Source organism: Psammomys obesus, unplaced genomic scaffold, assembly GCF_907164565.1.
Source record: "Psammomys obesus unplaced genomic scaffold, mPsaObe1.curated_primary_1811, whole genome shotgun sequence".
Taxonomy (NCBI): Eukaryota; Metazoa; Chordata; class Mammalia; order Rodentia; family Muridae; genus Psammomys; species Psammomys obesus.
The window spans coordinates 11,464,092-11,484,041 of NW_026596234.1; the positions used below are offsets into that span (position 1 = coordinate 11,464,092).

The 19,950-nt window shown below is 53.5% G+C and overlaps 1 protein-coding gene and 1 non-coding gene across 2 annotated transcripts in view; both read left to right on the forward strand.

Annotated features, from left to right (window-relative positions):
* Prex1 (phosphatidylinositol-3,4,5-trisphosphate dependent Rac exchange factor 1) overlaps nt 1-5,175 on the forward strand; it is a 147,501-nt gene extending 142,326 nt beyond the window's left edge. The window contains exons 36-40 of the mRNA XM_055596098.1: nt 421-487; nt 1,543-1,715; nt 2,403-2,505; nt 2,694-2,761; nt 3,468-5,175. Of these exons, the coding sequence (XP_055452073.1) occupies nt 421-487; nt 1,543-1,715; nt 2,403-2,505; nt 2,694-2,761; nt 3,468-3,510 (454 nt within the window). The 3' untranslated portion in view covers nt 3,511-5,175. The remainder of the gene's footprint in view (nt 1-420; nt 488-1,542; nt 1,716-2,402; nt 2,506-2,693; nt 2,762-3,467) is intronic.
* LOC129668334 (U2 spliceosomal RNA) lies at nt 828-1,014 on the forward strand. The gene has a single exon (XR_008718894.1). It is a non-coding gene; the product is annotated as a U2 spliceosomal RNA (small nuclear RNA).
* Nucleotides 5,176-19,950: the final 14,775 nt, after the last annotated feature.

Below are 19,950 nucleotides of genomic sequence, written 5' to 3' on the forward strand. Positions count from 1 at the left end.
GACAAGGACTCCGTTTAAAAGGGCCGATGTTTTCTGGTTGGCCCTGTCTAGAAGGATTTAGAGGGCAACAAAGACCATAAGCTGGTTCTACATAAACCCAGAACAATTTTGTGCCAGTTGCTCAGTGTTCAGAGGAGAGAAAGCAGGAATGGGGATGGAGGAACAGGGCAGGGGACTATTGTCTGGGGCAGGCAAGCAGAGGTAGCCTTGAAGCCCAGGGGCCATTTCTTGCCTCCCCGGGGCTACTGGAGGAACAGGCCACAGTGGAACACATGCAGCCCCACAGAGGTACTCAGTGCCTTCCTTCTGAGAGTCTTGGGAGGACACGGGGCTGTAGCTGTAGGGGCTGGGACCCGGGGCAGGGGTGGGATGGAGCATGGGTGTGGGGGCAGGGTGCCCAGCCTCATCTGCTTCCTTCAGGGCCTTCTATCTGGAGCGGTCCAACCTCCCCACAGATGCTGGCACCACAGCTGTGAAGATCGACCAGGTATGCTCCTGTTCCTGGAAGCCTGGGCACGGTGGGGACCCTGGGGCTGGGTCAGTGCAGGCTGAGGCAGCCCTAACCAGAAGCAGGCCCAGAAGCCCCCTGCAGGCCCTGCCAGCTTGCTTCCTCCTCCTAGGACATCCTTGGCTGACATGCTCTCGCTGGCCTCTCTTGCTTGGGGGCTCTATGTGAACACTTTGTCACGTGTCTTGAGCCGCAACCCCCAGGGATCGGAGTGGTGAAGGCCACACCAGGTGTGGATCCGCATGGCGTTCCTTTTGCTTCAGGTCATTGCCAGACATTTAGAAACCAGAATTTCTCCATTAAAGCCAGAGGCTTTGCCATTTCTTGACCTTTTGGCTAAGAGCAAGTGTCGTATCTGTTCTTACCAGTTTAGTGCCTGGTCGGTCCCCTGAGGACAGTGACAGCAACAAAAATAGATGCTCCCAGCTGCTTGTGAGAAGTGGAGCGCTCTGGGACCGAGCTGTGGGCTCAGTTCTATTGTGTCGGGATGGGTCTGAGCAGTTTCTGTCCCTCTGCCTTTCACCCACAATGCACCACTCTGGGCCTCCTAGTTCCCAGGTCCAGGCAGATCTTGAACTTGGAACTGGTTGTGAGGAACTGGCCATGGGGCTCAGAGGCTGTGAGCCTTTAGGAGTGTGGGCACCATCTTTGGGAATTTTGTAGTCTGTTGGATGTAGACCAGAGCATCACAGTGGTACATGGTTGAGGGAAACAGCCTAAAGGGAAGGCTTGTGACCTGGAGAGGCCTCTTGGACTGGTTGTGACAGGTTTAGGGAGGATGGAAGAAGTTACCTGTTTAGGCTTAGGTGGGGCTGTGCTTGGCACGGGAAGAGCTAGGTTGGAAGGTCAAAATTGAAACAGTAAACACCGAACACCAGCTCACGAGGCAATGGGAGCTGCGGGTGGTTCTTGAGCCTGAGAGGGATTCTGGGAAGGCAGCTGTGTATCAGCTGGACCTGAAGGGTGACACAGAAGGCCAGTGGAGGTCTCAGGGCTGCAGGCCTCTGCTGGACACCTGTCACTTCCCCTTGCAGCTGATCCGTCCCATCAACGCCCTGGATGAGCTCTATCGCCTCATGAAGTCCCTCGTGCACCCCAAGGCTGGTGCTGCCGGGAGTCTAGGTGCCAGTCTCATCCCCATCTCCTCTGAGCTCTGTTATCGCCTGGGGGCGTGCCAGATCACCATGTGTGGCACCGGCATGCAGCGGTGAGCCTGGGTCAAGGCCAGAAGAAACAGAGTGGGGCTGGGTAGGCTCTGGGTGCTGTCTTGATCTCAGCCAGTTCAGAAGGGAGACACTAACCGTGAACAGGCCATCTTGCCGGTGTCCACCGAGGGGAACAGCTGTCTCCATGTAACGTATCGAGCCAGTGTGAAGCAACCCAGTGTTCTCAGCTGGGGTGATTTGCTTTTCTGGGGATACACAGCAACATCTGGATCCATCTGTGGGGAGGAAGGAAGGGAAAAGGAGCAGGCAGAGGCTGGAGAAACTGCTGAGTGTCTTACACTGTATCAGGGGAGGCACGGTGCGACACAATTAGGGAAACTGAGGTGCAGGGCACAGGATGGCTGGATGGGAGCGTAGATGACTCCAAGAGATCTGTCTCCCAGCCTGTTCACAGGAGTGGACACGCCTCTGTGCCCCTCTCCAGCCCCGAGAGAGCCTCCAAGGACCATCCCTCAGATATGTGTTTGCCCTCATAGAAAGCTCCAGGAGCCCCTAGTTCATGGTACTGCCTTAGGGGTTGTGAATGGCATGCATTGAGGGCACGGGGCCTGACGGCAGGATTCCAGGAACCTCCCTGAGGGGAAGTGGTTATCTGGGGGTAAAGGGAGGAAGGGAGGCCTGGTGGACAGGAAGCGGTCCGTGTCTTACCTCTTCTTCCCCCGATGCAGGAGCACCCTGAGCGTGTCCCTGGAACAGGCGGCCACCCTGGCGCGGAGCCACGGGCTGCTGCCCAAGTGTGTCATGCAGGCCACAGACATCATGCGCAAGCAGGTGAGGAGGTCATGCACAGCGGCGATCGAGGCCGGGGACCCTGAGCTTAACTCCTGAGGCTCGCCACAGCCACAGGATGGTCCTCAGCCCCAGACGCACCACTCAGTCTCAGCTGTTTGTCACCCAGTCCGGCTCCCTGCTTCCCCCTGTGCCACAGGACCCAGGCCTGACACTGGTTTTCCTTCTAGGGCCCCCGAGTGGAGATTCTGGCCAAAAACCTTCGCATCAAGGACCCAATGCCCCAAGGGGCACCACGGTGGGGGGCCACCCCCCCCCCCCCCCAGCTCTGTTTTTTACTCCAGGAAGGGCAGTTCCTGTTGGCATCAGCCTCCTGGTCCTACCACAGATAGAGTCTTGTGGGGCCTCCACTCGCTGTGGCAACTCTGAGGGCCACAGCCATGGCTTGGCCTGCCACCTGACTGCTACCCAGCCCCTGAGCAGCGGTTGCGCTCCCTCCCCGGGCCCCTGCTGGCAATCTGTCACTCCTGTGGTGACAGCTTTCTGCCACCTCCATCTGCTAGCTCCTGCAGCCCCTCAAAGGGTCCCGACTTCTCAGTCCCTGCCCACTCTCTTACCAGTGGCTGCCCAGGAGTTCTGAATAACTCTTGTTTTGAAGTAGTGGCTTCGGGCAGTGTCTCTCACTGTGTCCCACAAAGCCCCAGTCTGGGGGGGCTAATGGGTATTGCTACTTGGTAACTGTAATTTTGCCCTGTTAAGTGTAAATATACAGGATATCTGATAGTCGACCCTTGAAGGGGTCACGCCCCACAGGGGTCACACCCCACAGGTTGAGAACCGCTCTAAAGGACCCTCGTCTGCCTCTGAGAAGGGACGAGATGGCTTCAGCACTTATCACTCTGTGTGTTTTTCTGGGTGTGAATTACTTGTCCCCATAAAAGGGGAAGGAGCCGCCTTCGGTGGCCACTCTGCCTCTCCTCAAGCTCACGGCCTCTGTCCTCCAGGCTGTACCGCCTTTGCCAGCCTCCAGTGGATGGAGACCTTTGAACACCGACACACTCCCTTCTCATCCACTGCCTCTGCTCCTGCGACGTGGGAGGACACGGAGGGGCCACAAGGTGACCTGAGGCTTCTGCCACAGCCGTGTCAAGATCCACCCAGCTGACCCTGCTGCCATGGTCCGGGACGAGCCTCTGTGCACGTACCCTTCCTGGACTGGTTGATCAGCGCTGGGCTGGCAGGGCCTCCCTACGAATGCCTAAAGCCTGAGGGCTGCTTGGGGTCCCCAGAGCTCGTGAATGTAGCTGGGGCCTGGATGCCTGCACTCACCCGGGTTCCCTACACAGGGAAAGGTCACAGGGCCCCATAGGTGGAGGCCTGCGGACCCTGCTCTTCAGATGACAAAGCTGCACTTTGAACCTGGGTTCCCCCCGGGGCCACATTCCAGGAGACTGCCTGTTTCCCGTCCTGGCTGGAGCTTCCAGACATAACCCCTGCCCCTTACTAACCAGCTCAGCAGACTCGGAACAGCCCGGCCTCTGCCAGGAGAGGACACCGGGCTGAGCAGCCGTCACCTCATGAATACTTGAGAGCCCTGCCAACATGACCCACCACCATCGGAATCTGAACTGGCAGCTCTGGCACCAGATTGGCTCTGATGTTAATTTATATGACGCAGCATCTCCGTGGTTTATATTTTGTATTTTTTTTCTTACTGTTATTGGTAGTGTTGTAAAGAGTTTTTCCCTCCCTGCTAAGGGATTATGTCTTTGACACTTTAAATTTCAGAGAAAAGTATATTGCCTAATGGGACCAACCTAAAGTAGTATCAACAACTGTATTAAGTTCTACTAAAAAAAAAAAAACAAAAACAAAAACAAAAAACAAACAAACAAACAAAAAAAAAAACAAGCTAAATTATTGAAGAAATTCAAGATGTCATTATTTCCATTTTAAAATCTTAAGGTCGTGAGATGTGGCTCACCGGGTCCACTGCTTCCTTTCCCTGCCTCAGCACCCCAGCATCTGGCCATGCCGGACTTCGTTGTTTGAATGACTGGACCAGGGTTTGAGAGGTGGCAAGGCCGAGTTGTGGCTTAGGGCTGGGCTGTGTGTCACTTGTTTGATGTCGCCAACTCAGAACAGGGCACTGTCAGAGAACCAGAGAGATAGTCTGTTGTTCTACCTTCTGAATAGCGGGTCTGTTTGTTCCCCAGCTTCTGGACATTGACAGGGAAATGCTAGCATGGAGGAGGAAAGGGGGATGCCTCCTCACCTCCGGCTGGCTGTAAGGCTGGGTTGGGGGAATATGGTCTCTTCGGTCCTCAGGGGCCGGGCACCTTTCACTTGAAAGGGAGTCATCTTTGTTGATGTGTTTTGTTTGTCCCAAGAGCCAGGGCCCCCTGTTAACCCTACTGAGGGGAAGAGGGGGAAGAGCCCTGAGGGCCAGGGCATCGTGCCTGGTTTATTTTAAATGTACAGATTCTTTTCGTTAAATTCATGATAGATTTTTTATTATTATTAAAAGTCAGTATATAATACAAATAAGGTACGCTCTGCTTTGTTTGGTGGTGAGTGGTGGTGGTGGTTTTTCCCAGCTGAGACAGCTATTTGAGGCTTTTGACCCTGAGCAAACAACATTGGCCACTGCCTGAGTTCCCTGAGGAACCAAGACCAGGTCCTGTGCAACAACCAACAGGTTTTATATTAAACTCTGACCTAACTTTGGGGTCTAAGCTCTCGAATTCATTGTTGACAGTAGAGAAATGTGATTGTTACTTTTCTAGATGTTCCCTGCCCTGTCTTGGGTCTTTTCCATGTGTTTAAGAGTTGGGGCAGGTCCACGAGTACCAGAGATCTATTGTCTGCCCTGGTGTCTGAGATCATTGGATCCGAGCAAAAGTGGAGTTTGGAATCCTCATTTAGGGCGTGGAGAGATGGCTCTGGCAGTCAGAGCACTGGCTCTTCTTCCAGAGGACTCATGTGGCCGCTCACGGCCAGCTGTGAGCTCCAGGGAATCCGATGCCCTCTTTTGGCCTCCAGACACACACATGGTAAACAGACGTACATCGCAGGAATGACACTCAAAAAATTAGACACATAAATAAATCTTTTTTTTTTTTTTAAACACAGGCTTGGAATCCAAGCTGGCCACAAGCATGCCAGTCGTAACAGATTCCCATAGGCCCATCCCTGCTGCACACAGGCCTGGGCACAGGTGGGTCCCGCACTCTTTGTGGGTGTTTCATCTGCTTAGGCCGAAGCAGTCTTCATGAGTTGCCAGATTTGTAGATCCAGCCAAGCCAGTTGCTTCCTGGGCTGAATTTAACCTGCAGGCCTCAGCCATCCCTGGGTGACCTCTTCCTTTCCTCCAGTCTTCTCTTTGGTTTTCCTCTTCTTCCTCGTCTCTTCTCTTCTCAGTTCACACACACTGGAAAACACTGACATCCCCACCCATTTCTCAAGAGTCCCTTATAGTCTCCACCTGTCCCTGGTCTGTTGTGAAGGCTGCCAGGTTCCTGCCGAGAGGCAACCTTGCCTCTCAATTTCAGTTTCAAACGACTCCACACCGTCAGACTCTCTAGGGGTGTCTTTGAGGGTTTCAGGCCATGGCATGGAATCTTCTGGGTCATGTGGATTCGGGGAAAGTCGGCAAGAGTTATCACCTGTGTGCAGCTGGATTTGCCAGGGAGTTTCTGAGGTGTACACCGAATCCTGGGTCTACAGAGAAGATCCCCAGAAGAGAGGCAGGGAGAAGAGAGGCAGAGTGTCTGTGATCACACTTCGAGCCAGCTGCGTTTATTCCGGGATCTGGTGGGAAGAGCCGGGGAGTATAAACTGCGCACACCCGACGCCAGTGGGGCAGCCCCCTCGGTTTCTGTCTGGTGGGACTCTGGGCAGCCTGGGAGGGTCTGTCTGGTGACTTCTGAGGTCAACACTCTTGCCTGTTCCCCTGACCCTGCAGCCCCCTTGCCTGCTGGGAGGGATACCACCACCTCTCAGAGACTCAGTTCCCTACTTCAAGCTGGGCCCTGAAGTAACTTTCTGAAGGTATGCAGAGCCCAGCCTGTCCAGCAGGGGGCACCAGGGACTGCGGAATGCCCAAAGGCCTGTTTTTCTGGTTGGGTCATTCCTAGGGGCTTCAAACACAGAGCCTGGCCACAGGTGCCCCTATTGGGGATGGCGCCAGCCTGGAAGTGTGGCTGAGCCTGTTTGGACAGAGAGAGCAGCAGCCAGGCTGAACTCCATATAAGCGTCTTTTCAATGGCTCCTCTACATGTATTTAGATCTCTCTTCTGTCTCTCTCCTTTTCTGGTTTTCTTTGTCCTGTGGTGGGTCGTTGGCCATGATTCTGTTTTTCTGTTCTGTTCTCTTTCAATCCCTTCTCTCCTTTGCCTTTCATCTCTTTTTTTTTTTTTTTCTTCTTATCGTTTGGATCCGGGAGAACACAGGAGACCTTTGTCAACTGCAGAGGTTCTTGTGAGAACATAACCACTAACCTGTATTTGCTGCCTCCCCCCACCCCGCCCTGCCCATTCCCACTGCAACCACTTAGAGCCATGTCCACCAGGTGGCACTGTGGGCCAGACTGTCTTGAAAGGGGTCTCCGGGCTGCTCCAGTGTTAACGGGTGTGTGTGTGTGTGTGTGTGTGTGTGTGTGTGTGTGTGTGTGTGTGCTTGAGGGGAAGGGATGCTCAGGAGCGACTTGAAGGTAGAGCTTCCCCACGTGACTCAGTATGTCCCCGTCTCTCTCTGCACCTGTCCTCCACCTGCGTCAGGGACTTCTCATCTCCAGCCAGCCCAGCTGTCCCAACTTCTTTGGAGGGGCAGTTGTGACATTCAGAATTAGGCAAAGAGACGCTGTATCAGGCATGCTGCTCCGTGGCTTGAAGTACACTCTTACCACCCTACAGAGGGAAAAAAAATTGGGCTCAGAGGACTTAAGGGACAGATGGTCACATGAGCTTGAACAGCACGTTGAGAAGTGGTGTGGTTCCAAGTCAGAGGCAGACTAAGACAATACTATTTGTCTAAGTGATGTCTGTTGCTGCAACGAAATGCCATGACCGAAACGCAAGCTGGGGAGGAACGGATTTGTTCAGCTCACACTTCCGCACTGCTGTTCATCACCAAAGGAAGTCAGGACAGGAACTCAAGCAGGGCAGGAGCCTGGAGGCTGGCGCTGGTGCAGAGGCCATGCAGGGGTGCTGCTAGTACTGGCTTGATTCCCATGGCTTGCTCAGCCTGCTGTCTTATGAAACCCAGGACACCAGCCCAGGGATGGCACCACTCACAGAGGGCTGGGCCCTCCCTCATTGATCACTAATTGGGAAAACGCCTCACAGCTGGATCTCATGGAGGCATCTTCTCAACTGAGGCTCCTTCCACTCTGATGACTCCAGCTGGTGTCAAGTTGACACACGAAATGAGCCAGTACACTGCTTTTGCTTACTTACCTTTACCCTTTGCTACCAGGGCATCTACTGAGACGCTGCTGCAGCTGCTGCCGCTGTCACCACCATCCTTCACTAACAACACAACCCAGCTTCTTTGGGTTTCTTCCATAGCAGATTGATACCAGCAGCTCTCCAAGGAATCCTCCAGGCCTTTGGCACCAGGCCGAGGCAGCTCCCAGGTTCTGAGCCTCTCCTGACAGCTATACAGCTATTGTTGGATACAGCACTAATTGTGTAAGCCAATCTGATAAATACCTTGTGACATATATTTGTTCTGTTGGCTCTTCTTCTCTGGAGAGCCCTGACTGACACAGTATGGAACACTCCTTTCCATATGGCCTCTTGTTCTGTCTTCATTTTCTTACCATGTATTCAGGTGTGTGTGTCTCTCTCTGTGTGTGTGTGTGTGTGTGTGTGTGTGTGTGTGTGTGTGTACACGTGTGGGAGTAGCTCTGTCCTCTCACACGTGAGTTCCCGGGGGACTGGACTCTGATTGGCAGGCTTGGTGGCAGGTGCCTTTACCCACTGAGGAGACTCACCTGCCTGCATTTCCACATTTTTAATTTGCTCTCGGACTTGCCGAGTCCCACATTGGGTTCATGCAGAGACAGAAGCCAGTCACAGGGTCCTGCCCCTTTGCCCGTGACCAGTGAATTGCAAGGGTGCTGTGCTGGGGAAATTCCGGAAGGTTCTTTGCTCTATAAGGGCTCCTGAGGAGGCTGCTTTCTCCCCCAGGCCCTACTTCTTCCTGCTCTGACCATCATCTGGCAACTCCTTCCCACCTCTGCTGCCACCACCCAATCCAGTCACCATCATGGCTTGCCTAGAACATTCCAGACTCCTCACCGTTGAGCCAAACAGCTCCACCACTCCCCTACAGGGAGCCGGGATGACTTTCCTGACCCGCTCAAGCTCAGAAACTGCTAGGGATTTCACCGAAGGTTTTGTGCTCACCCACAATGCCCCACAGGCTCTCACCCTGCTTCATGCTGCAACCCCATTCCTGCCTCAGGACTGGTCTTGGAACTCAGTTCAGGACCTTGGCACAAGCCGCCCTCTGTAGATTTGTCCCCATGAATCCGGAGGCTCCTTCAACGGATCTGTCTCACATGCCCTTGTCATCAAGGGCCACTGAGCTGTGTGGCTGGACTTCTCTGTCCCCAACCAAGAATCTGTCTTTCTCTGTTTCCCCCGGGGTCTAAAAAGCGACTGAGTATGTGAAAGGACTGACTTCTGAAAGAGTGGTCACCTCAGGACACTAGCAGAGCCGGCAGGGCACTCCCGAGGGCTGGCCTTTCCTTCTCCTCCTCCAAAGAGGACTCACCCTACCATCACCACACATCCCCTGCTCCAGCTGTCCCCGTGGCTGAGGCCCAGATGAGTGAGCATTAGCTGAACACCTACTATGTGCTGGGCATGGTATTCATGGGTGGGGCACATCCCCTCAGCAGAGGCTCATGATTAGCCTATAAGGCCCCTGGGGGAAGGAAGGTGGGGAGAGTGACAGCTCAGCCCAGGCCTTCATGGGTAAGGACCCTCAGAGTTAAGAGCTGAGCCCCTGTCACCTGGGTGCAGAGGCTCGATCCCATCCCAGGTCTGCCAGCCAGAGCAGAATGGACGGTACAAGGTGACCCAGGGCACCTGGAATTTAAACATGAAGAAATGCAGAGTCCGGCTGTGGAGAGAGAGGGTAGCTGCCAAGCCTCAGTGACACGTCACCATGGTGCTGTTTAGGAAATAAGAACCAGGCAGCCTCCGGAACCACGACACCAGGCCAGAGAGGGACAGAGGACTGGCCTCCGCCCGAAGCCCATGAGCTCTGCACTGGAATTTCCAGGCTCAGGTTTCTGGGGCAGTATCTTGTCTTCTGTCTACCCCAGTTTTCCCTGAAGTGCTCCCCTGCCAGGTCTACTTCACATTGGGTAGTGGCTGGAGGTCTGTACTGTAGATGCAGGGATCATTCGGAGGTGACTGAAGTCTGAACATCCGGTGTGGGGGAGGAGGCCCACCTGGGCAAGGCTGGCCCTGCGGAGGCTCTGCTGCCCTCCTGTGTGGCATTTCTTCGTAGACCTGCTTATCTGCTCTTTCTACCCAGAGCCCCCAGGGAAGCACAGCAAGGCAGCTGATCCCACTGGAGATGGATTGGTGGGTTTGCTTCACCTAGGGTCTGCCGTGCTTAGGCCACAGGCGGAGTATGGGGGAGGCCAGGCTGAGAACACAGGCGCTGAAATGTCCTGGACCACACAGAACCAGGACCAGCGGGCATCACCTCCCCTCAGTGTGGGGTCTCAGGATCACAGTCTGATGCTGCCCTCCCCGTGTGACGACCCCAGACGGCACTTGATGGCTTGAGTTTGAGCCTGACATGAAGTAGAAAGGGTTCAAATTCCACCCTTGCTCTTGGCTGCCCGCAGGGAGGGCAAGGAGTGACTTTCAGCAAGCTGAAGCCCAGCCCGAGGCACTGACAGTGTCACAGGCCCAGCGTGCTCCTGCCACACTTGCTCCTGGGGCCTGGCCACCGGGACATCAAGAAGAACTTCAGGAAGAGAACTGGCACATGGCGGCTGGTTTCTGCTCTGTCGTGCGCACTGGTCACTCTGCTCTCCTCACCAGGGCATGGGATCACCAGGACAGCTCCGGGAGTGCCACACCCTCCGGCTGCTTCTCCCAGGTCGCCTGAACCAAGGTGGCCAATGCGTGTATGCGTGTGTGCATGGGCTGCATCTTGGGTATGTGTGCATATCCCTGTCTGTGCGCGGTTTCTGAGCTTCCATAACTCACCCCGGCCCCTCTTCCAGCCCTCAGAGGGGTGACGCTTCTGTGGATGGGATGTAACCAGCTGTGTCCAGCTCCTGCCACCCTGACATCCCCACAGTGATGGAGGGAGATGCTTGTGGTCAGGACGTTCGATCACAGCCGCAGAAATGAAACCAGGACAAAGGCCAACTCTGCCAGGGCCAGATCAAAGCAGTGTCCAGCCCACGGGACACAACCAACACCCACGGAGGGGTCGGATGATAAAACAACTGCTCACTCCATGGTCGGGGAGAGGGCCCGATGGCGGTGCAAGCACAAGCAGCCTATATGGACCCTCAGCACTGTGGTAAAAACAAAAAACAAACCCCCAAAACTCAGGTGCTGTGGTGGTCCCCTCAGCTCATGGGCCAGCCGCTCTGACTGAACTATGAGTTCTGGGTTCAGTGACAGAGCCTGTCTCAAAAAAAATAAGGTGGAGACTCATAGAGGTGGATACTTGACATCAACTTCCGGCCTCCACAGGCGTGTACACACACGTGCTCCTGCATGTATGTGTGTGTGGAATGGAAGGTTTGGTTTCCTTAACAACCGGGTTATGTTATGTCAGCATGTTTTCGTTACAATCCCAAGTGTGGGGTAGGGGTGGAGGTTCTAGTTTGTTCACAGATGATTTTTGTTTAGTGCAGGGATGCGGTCTTTGCCAGCTGGAATTAGTTGAATTCTGAGGACTTTGAGGGGTATAAACGTGACAGCCCAGAGGAAGAAGGTGTCGAGGCTTGGAGGAGGTAGAGGAGGACTGCCTGCTGGCCTGTTGGCCTGTTGGCCTGCTGGCCTGCTGGCCTGTTGGCTTGTTGGCTTGTTGGCTTGTTGTGCTTGCTGGTTACCTGGACATCTGGATATCCTGACAACTGAGATTGATGCTGCCCCCAAAAGAATCCTACTATCCTACCCAGCGAGAAGAGGGCTATGTCCCCTTTCCCTTCCAACCTTCTTTTTCTCCTATCTGAGGTTGGGGGTTGGAAGGGAGATAGATATAAGCTCTAAGGTACCCCCCAATAAAGTAGCGTCTGAAAAACTAGCGTCTGCATACATTTGTGTATGCATATGAACAAGTGCAAACACACGAATATTCCATGCTCATACATACGTATGCACATACCCTCCACACAGGCAGGTTCATCACACACACACACACACACAATTAGAAAGCTCACTCTGGCATCATGAATAGATTCAAACTTCTGTCTCTCTCAAAGCCTCCCACATCTGAGAGCTGATGGAGAACTTATTTATTCTGATGAATATGTATCACTTCTTCCCAGACACGATATGCATATGCTTTAATAAGGAGTGTCTGGAGACACAATTTTTAAATCCAGGGACATCACCCCAATAATGAGAATGCAAAGTGATGATGAGGGTGGCGGGGGATAGTTCAGGCCTCAGGAGGCATCGAATCTAAGGGCAAAGGCCTCCCTGGATCCAGGGGAGGGAGTGCTTGGTACCCAGTAGGTAGGAGTTATAAATGGCCTCTTCTTCATGGTTAAGCATCATGGCGCCTCTGTTAGGTTCTTCCTATACGAGGTGACGAATCTCCGGGACCTTGGCCCACACGTATGCAGTGAATATGGGTGAAAGGGTCTCTGCCTCTCAAAGATCTGACACCATTATACTGTCCCTCTGGTAGTGGGTCTGACACCTCCCTATGGGCTTTTTCAGAGGATGGTAGGAAGAAATACCCTAAAATGGGTATGCAAGGGTTACCTTACTCCATGAATGTGCCACTCGCTTCATAAATATTCATGAAAACCTCCTTCGAATCTGTAACACTGAACCTGGGGCGGCCACTCCAGTGTCTCTTTGTAGTGTTTGCTTTGATTCATAAACTTCTGCTCCAACTGTCTAGGTCGCCTGACTGAATTCTTTCCACCAAGACAAGAAGCAGGAGATTCCCTTTACACTTCTGAGGGCAGCACCGGGTGGTGACATCTGCTGGGCTGCCCCCCCCCCCCGAGTCTGCCACTGGGCAAGTCACCTCTGTAGCTGGGACCACTTATGGACACCTCACAGGGGGGTCATGGTCCTAAGTCCGTTTGCTTTGTAAGGGACAGGTCTTGACCCAGCAAGCTGTGGGGATCATGGAAGTGAGCCAGGGTCCCACCTGTCACGGAGAAGATATTCTTGGATTAGAGAAAAAGGGGAATTCCGGAATAGATAGATAGATAGACAGACAGACAGACAGACAGACAGACACAGGAGTGCTTTTGGTTCATCCGGTCCAGGTCAGCTGGTTCTCACATTCACAGATCTGCACAGGCTCCAGTGGGGTTATTCCCCAGTTCCAGCCACCTTGCTCCTGGTGCAGTACCCAGAGACAGAGAGGGAAAGGCGGGTCTCCTCCCATGACGGCTGTAAGCAAGCCAGGACACCCCTCAGAGCCCCCACTGCTGTCCTCTACTGCCCCCTTCTCCATAACCACACAGGTGTTTTCCCCCATGGCTTGCAGAGAAAGCACAATTGTGGTTTTTCAGCTCTTGGAAACGAGTTGGAAATACATACATGGTGTATCTGTGTATGGTATGGTGTGTCTGTGTGTCTGTGTATGGTATGGTGTGTCTGTGTGTCTGTGTATGGTATGGTGCATCTGTGTGTGTCTGTATGCATGTGTGTGTGTGCCGTGTGAAGCTCAGAGGATAACTTGGAGGAGCTAGCTCTCTCCTTCCACTGTGAGGGCCCCAAGACTCAAAATCAGGCGGTCAGGCTTGGCAGCAAGTAAGTGCCTTTATCCACCGAGCAACCTTGCTAGCCGTGAGGTTGCTATTTTATACTCACAGGCTACCTCCATTTTCCTTCCTTCTGAGTCAAGCCGCTCCTAACTTCCTCACTTCTCTTCCTCTGGACCTCACTACCCGGGACAGCAGGGCCTAAGACCCTGGGTCTGTTACTGCTCGTTTGCATATTGAAAGATGATGTATTTCATTGCAAATGATGATGTATTTCCTTCTTTCGACTCACTTAGGGCGCCCTAATGAGCTTTTAAGTGGGTGTGCCACGCTATAGGTTAATTATTTAAGGCTTTCATTCCAGGGCACTGGAGAATTTGCTCCGAGCACTTCTCCGCCTGGGCTGGGGTCAGACTAGGTGGAGAGTCTTGAGCCCAGCGGGATTCACGTCCTGAGGCTCGGGAGCCTGGGCTCTCAACTGTGCCCTCTTCTGGTCTCAGCGTGCACCAAGCAGGTACATGGCACACAGACATACGTGCAGGCAAAACACCAGGACAAATGAAAAAATAAAAATAAAAACAAAACAAAAGAGAACAAACATCACACGCCTGTCTCTTAACCTCACAGTATGTTTATGCATACAAAGATTGCTAACTGTGCACCTATTAGGTACACACCCCACAATGTGCACTAGAAATAACATGACCCTAGGAGAGAACAGGAGCCAAGCACTCTGGTAATGGCAAGGCTTCAGTGTAAGGAGCCTTGTCCTCTCTTCCGGCACCACCCACCTGTCACTGGCCATAGTCACATGCTCCATGGACAGATACAGTGTCTGACTGGGTCAGGGAGGAGGGGGCAATGAAGAGACTGTGTCCTGAAATAGTTGTAACAGTTTGCAGTCAACAGTGGGGAGGCCTGGGAGCTTGTGTGGGAATACCAAAGGACAGCATGCCCCATGGGACTGAGGAATGTGTTTATCTGGGGCCTTTGCTAGGGATTCTGATTTCTTCTTTTTTTAAATCACATTTAATTATGTGTGTGTGTTTGGGAGTACACATACCATTGCTTGTGTGTGGAAGTCAAGTCTCTCCTTCCACCCTTGTTGGGGTTGGTCTGTTGCTGTGTATTCAAAGGCTGACTTCAGAGCCTTGAGGTCTGGCTGCCTTCCCTGCCATGGAAACTGTTACGACGTGAAACTGTCTCCTGTAACCCTGTGATGAGAAGGAATGTTCCCCATTATCTCTGGATGGTTGATGAAAAGGCCTGTACCTGGGCAGGGCAGAAGGAGGTAGGCGTGGTTAAGGTTCCCGGGCTTTGGGAGAGGAGAATCATGGGGAGGAGACAGTCAGAGAGAGAGGAGGAAGGAGGAAGCCATCATGGGCTAGGTGGAGAGAGAGCCGGGAGGGCCGGGAGGAAGGACTCCAACAACGGCATGGCCGGAGGAAGTGATGCAGAAGAAGAGCATTAGCAAGTGTTTGGGACTATCGATGGGAGGTAGCCCAACTGAGAATGGTTAAGTCGGATGGATGGATGGCAAGGGATGCGGGCCGAGAGACTGAGAGAGTGTAGGTGAATTGCCTGCCCAGCCCAAGGTGATATAAGACATTTAAAAAATCTCACAGGTGTCTGTCTTTTGTTGATTGTGATAGCAGGTTAAATAATACCCCCCCACAGTAATAGCAGGGCTAATAATACACAATTCGTAGTCTGGCACCATTTATTTTCAACAACACACCATGCAGGTCTTGGGCATCAAACTCAGGTCATTGGGCTTGGCAGAAAGGGCCTTTGCCAGCCAAATCATCTCGATGGCCCGGATATTCTAAATTTAATGGCTAGCTCATGAAGGGAGGGCTGTCTCTGTCCACCTGCTTGGTGGCCCACTCACACTGTTCCTCAGATCACGTAAAGGAAGATATTCAAAGGTGTCAGAGACGGGGTGCATCAAATAACTTGCTTCCAACCCACTCCGTGCCCCCACAGAGATGCGAAGTGCTGAAGCCCACCACACCTCGTCTAACTTGTGTGCTTGGCCTGTGGAGAGGCAGATGGCTCATGGAGACTGATTTTAAATTCAGTCAGGTGGCGAATTGCTCCGCCCTTCCAGAGGTGTTATTTTACCAATCAGCACACCCACTGACACCCCCGGGTGTGTGTGTGTGTGTGTGTGTGTGCTGCTGCGGCACCGTGCTCTCTGGACCAGCTTATGAAAACTAAGCGTTTCATGTCTGCTCGTCAGTACGAGCCGCACTCTTGCCTCGGCCTGTGCTGACTCTCGGGCCTCGGCACCAACATTGGAGTCTTCATCATTCCATTCTGTGAGCATCACACTGGCCCAGTGTTCAAGACATGTGGCTGCCTAGAGCCCAAAGACACAAAAGATGGAAGCACACAGGGTGTCCTATTGAGACAAGGTGAACCCTCATCCATGTGCCCATGTGGCTACTAATGGCCAGATTGAGTGTTCGTAAATGGAGTTGCGTGGAGCACAGTTGAGTCTGAAAGTTGCTTCTGACTGTCCTCAAACAAAGCAGAGAGGGCCTTGCAAGCCACGCGCTCAGGAACGTTAGTGATACTTTTAGGGAAAATGTACCAAGCCCTGGACTCCATCGCTGCAGATACAGTAATGGGCCTTATGCTACTGAGTGGGGACGGGGCTGTTTGGGATGTGGGCTGTCAGAGGGGCTGCTGTGGTGCTGATGGGAATAGCAGAAGCAGGAAGAAGCAGGCGGAAGCCTTGAATCCTGTCTGCCTCCTCCAGCCCCACAGTCTTCCTCCGGGCTCTTGTGGGCAAAGCCCAGCAGAAAGTGCCTGGCAGAGCCCAGCAAGAGGTCTCAGTGGAAGGGACTGTGGCTGCAGAGACCCTTTACCCTAAGGCAGCACAGAGTGCGAGCCTCCAGCTGACAGGTATTGGTAGAAACAGTAATAAATCCATCTTTTCCCTCTTCGCTCCTACTCTATTGGACTAGGGATAGAAGGCAGAATGTGCCTCTGATAGGGCTGTCTTGCAGAATTAGATCCTAGGGTAGGACTCAGCTTTGGCATCTGTGCAATGGCCACACAACAATAATAACAGAGCCCAGCACAGTCATGGCTGGCGCTTCTGCTCGCCAGGGCAGCATGCTCAGGGCATTAGTGGACTCTGTCATCTTGTTAAATGGCCTGCACACCTGCACACTGTCACAGCGTTGGGTCTGAGCCTATATTCTGGCTAATGTTACCAGACCTATCCCCAGGCACCACCATGGAAGCTCTCATGTCAGGGCTTATCCGGTCAGCTTTCTGAACACCTGGTTCCTAGAGTGAGGCCCAGGGACCTGGCACACTGAAGATGTCCGACAGAGACTTCATCTGGGACTGCCCTTAGCCCTCAGTGTTTGGAAGGTTTTGTTCTCCCCAACAGGACGTGAGGGAAAAAAGGTCACCTACGAAATGTCACAGACTGAACACAGCTGGTTTCAAAGCTGGTCTCAGGCAAGCTCTTGTTTCAACCTCTAGTCCTCTGTTTGTGGCCTCTTGTCTCGAGGCAGCTTTCTCTCAGCCACTTTTTGCCAGTTCAGGGAGGGCCAGCCCTTCTCCCACACAGCACAGTGGCTCCCAGTGGCAATCTAGTATCCTCTTCATGTCGATAATAGCCCAAAAGAGATAAATCCAGCAATATGTGTGTGATCAGCAGTCTCATGTACCACCCCCCAAGACACAAATTTATGGGGCACCCACACTCGGGGTGCCCAATAGTTTATAGTATCGAGCCTTCTTTATTTCCCCAGTAAATCTAATTTATATGGACGATCAGATCGAGCCGAGCTGTTCCAAGCATTGGAAGGCTGTGAATCATTCACAAGGCTTTAGGAAAGTTGGGGGAGATTAAGGTTTTTGCATAATGCAAATCAGGAAGGAAAGATGTTTGCTCTGCCTCCGCTGTGGATGCAATTAGCGCAATGAACACCAAAAGAGATTCATTTTCCTGGGACGCAGAAAGGTCCGCTTGGTATGCAGAAGAGCACAGTTATTTGCAACACAAGAGCCCAGAGCCGAGGCTAGCCAAGCACCAGTGCCTGTCTGATTTGCAATTTTGAAGAATTTAAGGATGAATAAAACATCAAGTTAATTTTCAAAAGGCTGTTGTCAAATGGCCTAAGATCTGAGCATTTGCTGGGCTCGAAAGTCAAGACAGCACTTGAGGTGTGTTCTGGGCCTTGGTTATGGAATCCTGTCGGCGCCTGGAATTCTCTTCCATCTAGCTTCGGCCCCTTCGGGACCGGAAGTCCCAATTTCTTCTGGAAATTCCCCTTACATATACCCTGGCTGACCTGCCCCAGCTCCCTTAACTCCAGGTCACTCATGGAGTGGTGAGCTTTGACTGACCATCTTCTGTGAGCCTGGCATGCGGTGCACTTGGAGGGTGGAGCAGATGCCATTGGAGCCAAGGCGTTCTGGGACGGGGCGGGGGGGAGGGGGCCAGTGAAAGGTGTTATCATTGTATTAGGAGGTGCTAGGTGTGTGGAGACAGAAGCCATGACAGTTAGTGGAAAGGGTAGGAAAGGACAGGAGTGTGTGTGTGTGTGTGTGTGTGTGTGTGTGTGTGTGTGTGTGTCAGGATGGGGGGCTGCTGGCTTGTGGCTTTAGACAGAGTGGTTGGGGACATGTACTGGGCCCTCACAGAGGTGTGGGCAGATGTGAGGCCTCTCCGGAAGAGTGACACGGGCACAGGGGAGCAGTTCTGCAGCTGGAGAAACCCTCATTTCAGAGAAACTACAGCCACACTCGATGGCTAGTGTGAGTGAGTAGGGAGGTGGGAGGTGAGTTTCAATGTGCAGGGCCAAGGCTGTACGCAGCCCATGCATCCATGCAGCCTCCCAAGGATCCACGCTTGCATGCGTCCTTCCACGCATAGGTGAATGCATCTACCACCCACCCACTTCCCAATCATTATTCAGTGAGCATGGATGGTCCCAGCTGGACAGTGAGCCAGGCCTCCCTGTAGCAACTATGGGAGTCCAGCAGGAGCTATGGTTGGTGAAGCTCTTTGCCCCTTTAGGCTCATGTTCTGCTGAAAACATGGAAACCAAGAAACACTCCAGGAAGGAAAGAGATTTCCCAGTGTTTTGGGGGTGTTTGAGAGAGCAAAGATGCCAAGCAGGCATCAGGACTGCCTCCTAGGGCGGGCAGAGGTGATGGAGGTGGGCAGGGACATGGGAACCGCGAGCTCTGGCCTGGCAAGCCCAGTAGAATCTTCACATTTGCTCTCAAACAACACTCTCCCCTGCACCCATTTAACAGATAAGAAGACAGGGGTTCTAAGCAGTGTGCCTGGCACCTCATATCTGGGGACCACATCTGGCCCTGGCCCTAGGCTGGCCACACAGGCAAATGGAGGATTCACAGCTGGGGTCAGTCCCTGTGTGTCAGGGCTGGACACCCTGGGAACCTGAGCTGGGCTTTATCCAGGCCAATGGGCTGGTCACCATTCTGCTGGGACTCAAGGCTGGAGACCTTGTAGGTGGCTGGGATGGACTGAGGCTGCAGAGGGGGGTGGGGCCAGGTGTCCCCTGTCTCCGCTGCCCTCTCTGAGCTCAGGCTGACTCTAGGCTGGGACAGTAGCTCACCAACTGTGGCACCTCTGGGCTCCTGATCTTCCCTGGTCACCCGTGGGCCTGTCTTCACATGGCCATGGCGACTTTGAGACCTTGAGCCATTCTCATTCATCCTCCTCAGAACTTCCTAGGCTCCCCCTGCACTTAGAAAAAACTGTCCCCTTCTCAGTGTGGGGGTGTGCAGCTATTCAGTGATTGGCTACACAGAGGAGTGAAGGGCCCCTGGGCATTCAGCCCTGGGATGTGGCTACTCCTTGCAGACCATTTCTTCTGGGTCCAGCACCACCACATGCTGGCTACTCTCCCCCCCCCCCCCCCACCCCGTGGCTCTGGAAAGACAGCAGTGATTCGGCAGGCTGGGAACAGAGGCACAGAGTGAGAGGTGAGAGCAAAGGCTGTTTGACCATGGCTGCTTCAGCTGCCAGGTGTGGATGTGACCTGAGGTCTCAGTGCCCGGGGAAGCGAGTGATGGGCATCTGCCTAGCCAGCCCACCATTTCCATGTGAAAGGCAGGCGGGACCTGACTGGGCCTGGGGCACCATCTGCTCTGCAGCTCTTTGTGCTGAGAGCTTCATGTAAGCCACGCAGCCCACCCTGGGAAGGCCCAGCCACGGAGCAGGACTGGCTGGCAGGAACACCGAGGGTGGGCTGGGGTCCCTGTCTCCATCTGTGTGCAGCCCCCTGCCTGGCAGCTCTGAGCTCAGCGAATCTCAGTACCAGGCCAAGGTCCATGGCAGACACTTGGCCTCCTCCGCTGAGCAGCTCCCCGAAGCCAGGGCTGAAGCAGCTTCTGCAGGAGACAGCCATGCTGTGCTGGCTGACGGCTTGGAGCGTGTACCCCGTGAGGCTCCCTCACACTCGCTGTCCTAGGTTAGACAGACTCCCAGCAGACATGACCAGGAAGGAACACAGAAGGAACTCCGAGGCTAGATATGACACTGGCCTCTCAGA